The following is a 13009-nucleotide window of genomic DNA, read 5'->3' on the forward strand; positions in this document are numbered from 1 at the left end:
TTTAGCCATTAGTAATGATTCCCTGAAGAAACATGGGTGCCTGTTTAATTCCTCCTTCAACATAGGCTCTTGTCTGGGATAAATGCCCACAACCCCATCAAGTGACTTTGTTTACATGATTTTGTATTCTTACTCAGTTTAGAGTTCATCACATGAGTTCCAACTAATTTTTCTCTGTCTGTTCCTCATCTAGACAACTGGATTTTTCATTTGTTTAGACCTTCTACCTTATACTTGTTAGTTTCCCGATCAGAAGATTCTATGTTAAATATGTTTTTTTTCCCTTTAATTTTATACACATATATACCTGTCAGCAGCAGGGTTGGTAGCTGCTGGTAGGGATGATGCTTTTTCCGTGTGTGTATGTGTTTATGTTTAGTTTTACTAGCTACAGATTTAAAAAAATTTTAGAGTAGTTTGTTCACAGATGGAGCACAAATGTGAATTAAAACACCACCACCCTCATTGTTTTAGGGTATATTCCTTCTTGGACTGCTATTTAACACTCAGTACTTTGTATGATATAAACATTTATTTCTGAAAGGTACATTAATCATTATCATCCACTGTCCTGAAATGTTGGTTTTATAGTTAACCTGGCTATTTGGAAAAAATAAGCTTCACAAAATATGCTAGGGATATCAGCAGAGAGGATTTTATTTTATTTTATTTTGTTTTTATTTTTTAGCAGAGAGGATTTTAAAGGCTATTTCATTTATAAATGATTTGCTCTCCTTCCAAGGAGGTGTATTAAATGGAGCAGGTGTGGTATTTGGCACGGATCAGATGTGCTAAGAGGATGGTTCTTACAGTCTCACCACGTACAGACAAAAGCAATCTAGGCAGGAGACAGGGTTTTAGCAAAATGACTTTAAGGGGGGAAAATGGTAGATTTAGGGTTTTGTTTTGTTTTTGAGAGACTGAGATATCCTAAGATGTTAAGAATTAGAGATTTTATACTTTAGCACTTAGTGTCCCGGTGGTGGCATGGCATGACTCTTGTGCCCTGAGGACGAATTCCTGGCATGAATTCTTCATGATTCATTAGTTTGTGCTTTCCTTACTCCTGCCATTTCCTGTTCTAGTATTAAGGGTAGGGCACAAAGTTCAGGTGACACAAGGATCAGTAAATGTAATCTACTAGGGAGAAGTTTCATTTTTCATTTCACAGCATCTTCAGACATACAATTGAATCAGAAGTAAAGCTTCATTGTAGATTTAAACTATGAGCTTTGAAAATAAACCATTTATAGTTTGTAGCACCTCTTACATTCTTAGAGGTTAAAAGAATAAAATTCTTTTCTCGTACGGATATTCATTAGAGTGTAGATCATAAGATAAAATTTTACCTTGGTGCCCATGGTTGGAAACCCTTCAAGTTGGAATCCACGTTGGCAGTGAAATCCTACCTCACACTTCACCCACAAATACTTAGGAAACACCAGAGTTTGGGGGAAGTGGGAGTTCTTTTTAGTGTTCTGGGTGGCTGGCTCACTTATACTCTAGGGACATCCTTCTTCAAGTGACTATTTTCATTTTCTTCATCCAAGGACAGAATTCACTTCCAGGCTTGCACAAAACTACTTTGAACTCTTATCTCAGCACCTAGTGGTTACCTCAGATTACCATGCTTCTTGAACTGACGTCAGCCACCATAGGGAACTTTATTGCCTGGCCTGGGCAGTGCAGCATGTCTGTTAAGATATGTGTTCAGCCTTTTTCAAGCATATGTCATGACACCATAACCTTTAATTCTGCAAGGTTGGCTTCCACACACTAGCACTGGGGTTGAGAACTTCTGTTTTTTTGGAGGGGGTTTAGGGGTTGAGAACTTCTAACAACAGAACTAAAAGCTGTTAATTTATTTAGATTTCAGGTTGACTTACTAGATAATTAAATCTAACAGATACTTTTGTGAATACATTTAATCAAGGTTAATACAGATGTTTTCTGCACATTATTTTTACTTGATTTTTGTTTTCACATTACACAGAGAATCTTATTAGGTTGAATTGTGTTATACTGGCTTTTAAATTTGGCTTTCTTTTTTTTTTTTTTTTTTTAAAAGTCATACTTGAAGTACAGTGAAAATGAATCTGAATAAATTGAGGTTCTTTTATTGCAGGAACAGAAGGGTCTTTCCCTTTTTCTCTCTGTTGTTCTGTTTTACACCATAGTCCCATGTGCTCATGAAAACTGCCTAATCTGTAGGCTAGTGGAGAGGTCAGTGTCAGCAAAGCTAGGATTTACATAATCTACTTTGATATCTTATGGAAGAATCTTTCAGGCTTCAACTTCTTGTTAGAGTAATACAAAGACCCCATGTCCAGAGCTCTGAGAGAGAAATCATGGGAAGGTACATTTTCCTACTTACACTGCAGTTAAAGAGTTCATATCTTCAGAGGCCTTACACATGAATAGGTTGACTACCCCAGTAAAATAGCTTAGCTTATATACACATGTGTATGGATGTGTAGAGAGAGTCAAGACTCACCAGTGGTTATCCCTGGAGCAGTGATAGAACAGAATTTCATTTAGTCCTTTGTCCATTTTTATATCGTTTACATATATAATAGTATTTTGCTATTTTAATCAGAAGACATAAAAGTAATAAAAATACCTCCATTAAAAAACAAAAACAAAACTCTTGCGAGGCTCTAGTTTTCTTTTTTTTTAAGATTTTATTTATTTATTCATGAGAGAGAGAGGGAGAGGCAGAGACATAAATAGAGGGAGAAGCAGGCTCCATGCAGGGAGCCAGATGTGGGACTTGATCCCAGGACTCCAGGATCACGCCCTGGGCTGAAGGCAGATGCTCAACCACTGAGCCACCCCAGGCGTCCCTGTAATTTTCTTAGGGTAGTTTTGTAATGGTGCCAGTCAGGAAACTCAAACTGTTCATGTCCACAATTCCTGGTTGCCCTCATGGCTGGTTCTCTAAAAATCTTTTGTCAGTCTGCAGTTATTGCGTGTTTAGTATTTAAAATAGACAAAAACAGCGAGTGTAGAGAAAAAGCAGTGTAGGAAAAGCCTGATGTCTAGAAATTCATAATGAAATGCTGAAGACAGGAGATGTGAAATATGGCCTGGTATTTAAACGGTAAATTCCAAGTACTCTGCTAGTAATACCCGGTATTTGGGAACACTTCAAACATTGTACAGGACAATGAATCTCGTAACGTTAAAGCTTTAAGTGCTTTAAGTTTAAATACTTTTCAGAAGTCTTACCAAATTGATGTATTATTTTCTGTAGATTTCCAACACCTATCTAGAGAGCAATTGGCCTATACGGGTGAGTTATTTGTTATTTTGTTGATGTTAACTTTTATTGGATAGCGTTTGCTGCAAGAGGCATTCTGGGAATTGAGCCTTTTTCGGTGGGTGCATCAATAATAGTAAAATTTTAATACTTGATCCGTTGTATATCGTTAGCATATTAACATCTTTAATTTGGTGAAATGTAACTTGTGTATGAATACTTCTATTTTTAAATATAGCAATTTATATTTAATTCACTTAGCAAGCATTTATTATAGTCTGTTTGCCTGAGACAACAATGCTAAGCTCTTTATACTTAATATAAGGATATAGGTTTGCAAGGAAGAGTTCTTAATCTTTTTTTTAAATTAGTTTTCAGCTATTGATAAGCTTGGACAGAATATTGCTGTGGTTGGCAAGTTTGGTTTTGCACATTACTCTTTACTCACCAAAAAATGGAAACTTTTTGGAAACATTACCCAGGTTAGTCTTTTTGAAATTAAAAACTGATTTCTCCGAGTGTAAGAGAACTACCATATGAAATAACTCTAATGGAAGCCACTATTTGGTTATTAAAAAATATCAAATACTAAAAATGATGTTAGATGATATCTAAGGGTCCGTTCTGATGAAGTACTTGATAAAGGATTTTGTATTGAGATGGTTTGTTGGTTTTTAACTTGAGGATTTATACTTCTATTCCATGTTGAGTTCATCAGATGTGAGCAGAATAAATTTCCTCTGTATTTGAGATCATTTCCTGCTTGTCTATGTGTGATGTGAAGATGTGGGTAGCATAGAAACACAATACAGTTGGATTTTGCAAGAATCAAATAGGAAAAGACAAGGATGTTAACGTGTAGTAGGTGCCTGCTGTGTGCTTTAAGGGGCCTTTACCATTTCCTACCTCACTGATCTTCCTGAGAGAGGGCACTGTTGTTACCATTTTATAGAAGAGAAATTAGGATTCAGGGTCAAGAAGCTGATAAGTGATAAAGCCAGATTTTAAACCCAAGTCTGTTGAATAGGGGACTAATTGTGCTACAGGGTACCCAGTTAATTACAGAAATGTTTGTTTTTCCAAAATAGGATATGAGTCATTTTTAATAAAGGCCCCAGAGTAATACTTAATTGAGGGAATAGAGAGTAGAGCAGAAATAATTTTGAGCTCTCATTGTCAGCTTAGGAATATTTTATAAGGATGTTACTTATTGTAATTCCTGGCAGCATAAGTAAAAGTAAATCCTTTTTTTTTTTTTAAATTATCTTTTAAGGAGCAAAATATGATTGTGACAGGTGGTTTAGCCTGGTGGGATGATTTTATTGTCCTGGCATGTTATAACATAAGTGACCGTCAAGAAGAGGTAAGAAGTTTTTTCTCTCAGAAATAACAGATTTTTATATTTTAAAGATACTAAACATTGTTTGGTTTAATACAATTTTTGGAAAATGAATAAAGCATTTTATTTTTTTAGTATTTTATTTTTTAATTAAGAATTTGGCATTTTTATCTAAATGACACTTTGTAGCAGGTTACTACTTTAAAAAATGTTTTTAAAGGGATAATCAGAACTTCTGAGATAACTTTTTCTAAGGATTTTAGCTGTCAGATATTCTCTGTAAAGTTTGTAAGTAATAAAGATTGTTAAGGAGGGCTGTCCTTAGAGATTTATTAATTTATTGATTTGCAGGTTGATGTTTTTAGAAAGTGCTGGTCTACTTGTCTCAGGTCTAGATATGCAAGCCTTTAGAAGGAGAACCTCATAATAGTACATTCCCAATTTTAATCACTTTGTCTTTTGGTTATTTGTAGAATGAACCTACCCTGTGAAATTACAAACAGTATTCATTTATTATTAATGCTCAGAATAGTCTTTAAACTTCTCTTACTTGAAGCCAGTAGATAAAAAGCAGCTTGTCTAAAGTATTTAGTCTGTGGTGTAGGCATCTTGTTTTTATAGTTTCTTTTGTTTCTGTGTTCTTCAGCTCAGAGTCTACTTGCGAACATCAAATCTGGACAACGCCTTTGCTCACATCACCAAAGCTCAAGCAGAAACATTACTGCTTAGTGTCTTCCGGGACATGGTAATCGTATTTAGAGCAGACTGTTCAATATGCCTCTACAGTATTGAAAGAAAATCTGATGGGTAAGTGCGTGTCATGCAACAAGTCACTTTGCTTCTGTGTATATCTTTCCTCTGTTGTTTTTATTTTCTTAAAAGTCATTCTGGTTTTGTGTTCAGTTTCCTTTGTTTTAGAAGTGAAAAAATAAGACATTTTATATTTAGTGATGTTCATGTAGTTATTTTTTAGCTACCTAAATAAATAGCCTACAATAATGTCTTTAGCTACTCTTACTGGGTTTGTTTGGAAAAAAAAATCTGGTTTGGGATGGGATAACCAGGTTTTTTTTTTTTCCACAATCCTGAAAATAAGTGGTTACTAACTCTGCTGATGTGGACACTGGGGGAGTTTTGAAGGTGTTTCACTGGCTGAAGGTCTTGGGCAGTGTGTCTTCAGCAGACTCAGTAATTCCCACTGGGTGAGAGAGGGCTGCAGTCTGGTGGGAGGGGTGGCAGTTCTTGTTACTGCTGTGTTGTTGCCTGTACTCTTCTTGGCATCTGGTTGGTTTACAGTGTTTAGACCACACCTCTTGAGTTCTATTTTGCTCTTGTGATAGCCATAAAGTATGTATTTGCTGAAATAGCTTAGTGATTAAGCTATACTGTAAAGATAGAAATTAAGAAATTTTACTAGCCTCTGATGGAACCCATCTCCTTCCTCAAGCAACTGAACTATTTCTATTTTTTTCCTTACTAGTTTCCTTTCCTAGTTTTCCAAGTTTTTTTTTTCCTTTCCTTCTACATTGTATTCCCTTTCTTTCTTCCTTATTTCTATATGTATTCTTTAGATATCTCAACCTTAGCAGTCTACTACCTGAAGTGAAGAATACTTGAGGGGGAGGAAATGATAGGTAGAAGGCTTTTGGATCCTCCAAAAGCATGAAATCCAACACCATTAGTAGTGGAAAAGAAAGGAAAGCAAAAAAACTTGTTAGCATTGATGTTGAGATGTGTGGGTATCCTTCTCTCTCTCTCTCTCTTTTTTTTTTTTTTTTTTGCAGTCCAAATACTACTGCTGGTATTCAGGTTCTTCAAGAAGTGTCCATGTCACGCTACATTCCTCACCCTTTCCTGGTCGTATCTGTCACTCTGACTTCAGTGAGCACAGAGAATGGGATCACCCTGAAAATGCCACAGCAGGTACTGTTTTGTTACCAGAGCTCTTCAGAGCTTTATCTCAGTTAATCATCTTCAACTTCATCTTAGCATTTTAAGTTGATACCAGGAACTATTTGTTCAGCAAATAAATATCAAGTGTCTAAAATGTGCTTTGCATGAAGATACTGGGTACGGTGGCAGACTAAACAAACTTGATTTTAGACAATAAAGAAATAGTTACATGCATAGTTAATTGTAATTTTGATGTGTGTACCAGAAAGTCGTAAAGGTCACTGTAAGAGTGTAGAATGAAAGCCTGGAATAGTCTAAACAGTCAGAGATTTTTGTACCATTTAAGTTACAGCCTGAGGGCCTGACGGATGGGAGGTGGTTACCTAAGTAATAAGTGGAAATATCAGGTCAACAGGAACAGGAGTGCAGAGGCCCATCAGTAAGAGAAAAACGACACTCTCAGGGAACCGAAAGAACTTCAGAGTGACTGGACTTAATTTTAAAGTCTACATTTTGAGCTGGGTATTACTAGAACTAAGCTTTGTAATGTTTAGTCTAACTATAAAGAGGAAAATGAGCCAGAGTAGGGCAAAACAGGATGTAGAGAGGGTAGCTGAGAGGCCACTATCATGATCTAAAGGAAGGGTATTAGTGACCTAAACTTGACAGTGAAAAAGAAGGAAAGAAGTGGAATGAATATAAAATATAGAGAATTCCATGATTAGTTACCATATAAAGAAAGAGAAAATAATGCTGTAGTTTCTGGTTAAACCCACGAAGTTGTGTAACTTCCTATTCCAAGGCTGCTCCTGTTCATGAATGATTTCCAAATTTTGTCTCATTGTGCAACCTATTTTCAAAGGAAAACTATATACATTTGTTAACTCTGTCTTCCCAGTATTTACTTCCTATTAAGGCACTTCATTCATCTTCAAAATCTAGATTCCATTTCCCCTCAAACTATATTTCATGTAGCCAGAGAATCCTAGATGAAAAGAGAAAGTTGTGTTATAGAAAAGAATTGTAGCTAAAAGATGAGGAGGAAGATAAGAATTACAGAGTCACTTTTTTTTTTTTTTAATTTTTATTTATTTATGATAGTCACAGAGAGAGAGAGAGAGAGGCAGAGACACAGGCAGAGGGAGAAGCAGGCTCCATGCACCGGGGCCCGATGTGGGATTCGATCCCGGGTCTCCAGGATTGCGCCCTGGGCTAAAGGCAGGCGCCAAACCGCTGCGCCACCCAGGGATCCCTTTTTTTTTTAATTGGAGTTCAATTTGCCAACATATAGCATAACATGCAGTGCTCATCCCGCCAAGTGCCCCCCTCAGTGACCATCACCCAGTCACCCCAAACAGAGTCCCCTTTTTGCAGCCCCTAAGGCAGTAACTGATTCAGACAGTGATGATTGGATGAAGTCATCAGATGAAAGGTTGGTGGGGAGTGTCACAATGAGGGCATCAGGTGGCCTTATCTAAGCCTAGTTAATCAACCTTAGCATCACTGCAAGTGGGAGAACCAAGTGGAGCATGCTTCCTGGGATGATCCATCCTAAAGTTCACATGAGGAATTACCACCAAAAATACTGAACCTGAATTAAATCAAGCTTCTAGAGTCAAGTTTCATTCATAGGAAATACAGGGGTAGAGGTTTAGTGTAACACCACAAGGAAGCAGAGTATACAACATTCTGTAGGACAGCTACAAGTCAGTAATGTGGGGGTTTGCAAGAAAAATAAGGGGAGACTTATAAATAATTCTTTAGAGGCATAACAACTAAATGCAGTGTTTAAGTTCATTTGTATCCTGATTCAAACTGGCTATAAAAAGACACTTTTAAAGCAATTAGAGATACTGGATACGCACTGAGAGGTAACATTAAGGAATAACTGTAGATCTTATTAGATATGGTACTGGCATTGTGATTATGTAAGCAAATATCCATGGACTTTAGGGTTGCATAGTATAGAGGTAAAATGGCACAGTATCTTCCTTTAAAATACTTTGGTAGGGACACCTGGCTGGCTTAGTCAGTGGGGCAGGTGACTCTTAAAAATAAATCTTTAAAAAAAATAAGAAAATACTTCAGCAAAATAAATGAAAAAAGGGAAAGATGGAGCAAATGTGGCAAAACCTTGAATAATTGTGAATTTGATTGATGGGGATATGAGGGCTTATTGTACTATTCTCTCTACTTTGAAGTTTTCTCTTTCATGTTTGAAGTTTTCATATTAGGGAAAATAAAGGGTCTCCTGTATATCCCAGATACAGTAGGCAGTCAGTGGCATCAGTAGTACTGGGTAATGCATTTTAAGAGGTCCTTTCAAGTAGACATGTGAAAAATGCTCAACATCACTCATCATCAGGGAAATGCAAATCAAAACTACAGTGAGATACCACCTCACACCTGAATGGCTAAAACACAAACAGCAAATTTTGGCAAAAATATGGAGAAAAAAGAACCCTCTTGTACTGCTGGTGAGCATGCCACTGTGGAAGACAGGATGGAGGTTCTTCAAAAAGTTAAAGATAGAACTATCCACTGATCAGTAATCACAGTACTGGGTACTTACCCCCCAAAATACGAAAACACTTAATTCAGAGGGACACCTACACCCCTATATTTATTGCAGCATTGTTTACAATAGCCAAATTAGAGAAACAGCCCAAGTATCCATTGATAGATGAATGGATAAATATGTGGTATATATACATGTGGAATATTACAAATGGGGCGCCTGGGTGGCTCGGACAGTTAAGCATCTGTCTTTGGCTTAGGTCCTGATCCCAGGGTTCTGGGATCGAGTCCCATGTCAGGCTCCCTGCTCAGTGAGTGTCTGCTTTCCCTTCTCTGCCTGCCCCTCCCCACGTCATGTTCATTTGCGCTCACTCAGATCAATAAAATCTTTAAAAATAAAAAGAATGAAATATTTTCATTTGCAATGACATGGATGGATCTAGAGAGTATAATCCTAAGTGAAATAAGCCAGAGAAAGACAAATACCATATGATTTCATTCATATGTAGAATTTAAGAAACCAAACAAATGGGTAAAGGAAAAAGACAAATCAAGAAACAGACTCTAACTGTAGAGAACAAACTGATGGTCACCAGTGGGGAGGTGAGTGGGCGTGGGGGTGGGGGAAATATGTGATGGGGATGAAGGAATGCACTTAAGATGAGTACCAAGTGTTGTATGGAAGTGTTGAATCACTGTATTGTACACCACCTGAAACTAATATAATACTACATGTTAACTATACTGGGATTTAAAAAGTAAAAGCCTTTCACAAAGAGGAGAGAGCAAATGTGGTAAAGAGCAGATTAAGAAGTAAGTTGACTGTGAAGAGTGGTGGTTTGACTTCTTCCTTGCCGATTTGGATGCCTTTTATTTCTTTTTGTTGTCTAATTGCTGAGGCTAGGACTTCAGTAACACTCAATGTAGGAAACCCAAGAGTCCACCAAAAAATTGCTAGAATTTATACAGGAATTCAGCAGAGTCACAGGATATAAAAATCAATGTAGAGAAATCTGTTGCATTTCTGTACACCGATAGTGAAGCAGCAGAAAGAGAAATCAAGGAATCGATCCCGTTTACATTAGCACCAAAAATCCTAAGATACCTAGGAATAAACCTAATCGAAGAGGTAAAAGATATGTATGCTAAAAACTATAGAACGCTTATGAAAGAAACTGAAGAGGACACAAATGGAAAAACATTCAATTCTCTTGGATTAGAAGAACAAATATTGTTAAAATGCCTATACTACCTAAAGCAATCTACTCATTCATTGCAATTCTTATCAAAATAACACCAGCATTTTTCACAGAGCTGGAACAAACAATCCTAAAATTTGTATGGAACCAGAAAAGACTCCGAATAGCCAAAGTAATGTTGAAAAAGAAAAACAAAGTGGGAGGCATCACAATTATGGACCTCAAGCCCTATTACAAAGCTGTAATCATTAAGACAATGCGGTGCTGGCACAAAGACACATAGATCAGTGGAACAGAATAGAGAACCCAGAAATGAACCCAAAACTGTGTGGTCAACTAATCTTCAAGAAAATAGGACAGAATATCCAATGGAAAAAAGACAGTCTCGGGACACCTGGGTGGCTTAGTGGTTGACCATCTGCCTTTAGCTCCCGGGGTCTGGGATCGAGTTCTGCATCAGGCTCCCCAGAGGGAGCCTGCTTCTCCCTCTGCCTGTATTCCTGCTCTCTCTCTGTGTGTCTCTCATGAATAAATAAATAAAATCTTTCAAAAAAATTTTTTAAAAAGTGGAAAAGACAGTCTCTTTAACAAATGATGTTGGGAAAATAGTACAGCCACATATAGAATAATGAAACTAGACTACTTTCTTAAACCATACATGAAAATGAATTCAAAATGAATGAAAGCCCTGAGTGTGAGACAGGAATCCATCAAAATCCTAGAGGGGAAAGCAGGCAGCAACCTCTTAGACCTTGACTGTAGCAACTTTTTGCTAGACACATCCTTAAGGCACAGGAAACAAAAGCAAAAATGAACTATTGGGACTTCATCAAGATGATAAATCTTCCACACAGCAAAGGAAACAACAAAGCTAAAAGGTAGCCAATGGAACAAAAAAGGTATTTGCAAATGACATATTGGATAAAGAGTATCTAAAATCTCTAAAGAACTTCAACCCAATACCCAAAAAACAAATAATGCAGTTAAGAAATGGGCAAAAGATATGAATAAACACTTCTCCAAAGAAGACATCTATATGGCTGACACAAGAAAAGATGCTGCGCATCATTCGACATCAGGGAAATACGGATCAATATCACAATGAGATACCACCCACCCGTCAGAATGGCTAAAATTAACAACACAGGAAACAACAGATGTTGGTGGGAATGCAAACTGGTGCAGCCACTCTGGAAAACAGTATGGCGGTTCCTCAAAAAGTTAAAAATAGACCTACCCTGTGACCCAGCAATTGCATTACTAGGTATTTATCCAAAGGATAGAAACATACAGATTCAAAGGGGCAAGTGCACCCCAGTGTTCATAGCAGCAATATCCACACTAGGTAAAATAGGGAAAGAGCTCAGATGTTCATCAATTGATGAATGGATAGAGAAGAGGTGGGGGTGTGTGTGTATACATATATATGTGTTTGTATATGTACATATATGCATACATACACATAAACAATTGAGTATTTCTCAACCATCAAAAAGAACGAAATTTTACCATTTGCAACAACGTGGATGGAACTAGAGAATATTATGTTGATCGAAATAAGTCAGAGAAAGACAAATATATGATTTCACTCATGTGGAATTTAAGAAACAAAACAGGAACATAGGGGAAGGGAGGGAAAAATAAGATGAAATCAGAGAGGGAAACAAACCATAATTTATGTAATAAATAAATGGATGGCGTCTTGCACTGAGGGAAGACCATCCATGATTGCTACAGCAAGGCAAGTCTTGATTTCATAAAGGTTTTTTTAAAAACCTTAAGAATGGAAACTGTTTAACAGTAAGATGGCCTCCCTTATGAGACTGGGTGCCTTGTCTCTGCAACTTGTAATAAGAATCATCTAAAAAAAAAAATCATCTACTAGGGATTTTCTTAGAGAAGGTATGTTTGATTCTTTGAAATTTAGCATTTTGGGGATATAGGCAGTCCCTGCTTTTAAGTTTTTGAAAAGCTCATTAAAAATGTTGGAAGGGGGGGCAGCCCCGGTGGCTTAGCAGTTTAATGCTGCCTTCAGCCCAGGGCATGATCCTGGAGACCTGGGATTGAGTCCCACGTCAGGCTCCCTGCATGGAGCCTGCTTCTCCCTCTGCCTGTGTCTCTGCCTCTCTCTCTCTCTCTCTCTCTCTCTCTCTCTCTGCCCCTGCCCCCGTCTCTAATAAATAATTAAAATCTTAAAAAAAAAAAAAAATGCTGGAAGGTGCTGTGGAACTCCCCTGTTCTCCATGCTGTAGTCCTGATGGAAAGTGTTGAATGCATGGATGCAACTGAAGGAAAGAGAAGTGGGTTTGTTTGTGTAATGAGAGATCGCATCAAATGTAGCGAAATTCCCCATTTTCACACCTGCCAGTGGTTATTGTACCCCAAGTCCTTGCTGCAGTGACCTGAGTGAGCTGCTCTGAAAGTCACTGGAAGGGTGTTGTGGAGTGTCTCTGCACCAGACCCCAGGCACTCTGTTCTGACTCTCAGTTTGCATGTTCATGTTTTCTCTGACCTGTGCCATCCAGTTCTTAGTTACCACACAGTGTATTATTCCCATTCTTCATCTTCTACCTCAAAGTTCTATGTTGTTTCTCATGTGCTGTGGGGAGGTAGATCTTTACTTTTCATGTCATTATATGCTAACTGGGGAACCAAAGACTTCTATCCAAGTAAAGTTCTTGGGCTTTATGACAGTTGCTTGGAGATTTTGTGATTTTTATCTTTTTCTTTCTCTTTTTAAATTTTATTACCCTTATTACCTCCCTGGATATGGTCTAACACAAAAATGAATGGTAAGATCCA

At 37.5% G+C, this 13009-nt stretch overlaps 1 protein-coding gene across 5 annotated transcripts in view; it reads left to right on the forward strand.

Annotated features, from left to right (window-relative positions):
- The window catches only part of RIC1 (RIC1 partner of RAB6A GEF complex), a 144960-nt gene that overhangs the window by 118092 nt on the left and 13859 nt on the right, over nt 1–13009 (forward strand). For all 5 annotated transcript variants that reach the window (XM_077909624.1, XM_077909614.1, XM_077909608.1 and 2 more), the window contains 5 exons: nt 3254–3292; nt 3631–3741; nt 4533–4622; nt 5245–5405; nt 6383–6521. In XM_077909624.1, coding sequence (XP_077765750.1) covers nt 3254–3292; nt 3631–3741; nt 4533–4622; nt 5245–5405; nt 6383–6521 — 540 coding nt within the window. The remainder of the gene's footprint in view (nt 1–3253; nt 3293–3630; nt 3742–4532; nt 4623–5244; nt 5406–6382; nt 6522–13009) is intronic.

This window comes from Canis aureus, chromosome 1, assembly GCF_053574225.1.
Source record: "Canis aureus isolate CA01 chromosome 1, VMU_Caureus_v.1.0, whole genome shotgun sequence".
Lineage (NCBI taxonomy): Eukaryota > Metazoa > Chordata > Mammalia > Carnivora > Canidae > Canis > Canis aureus.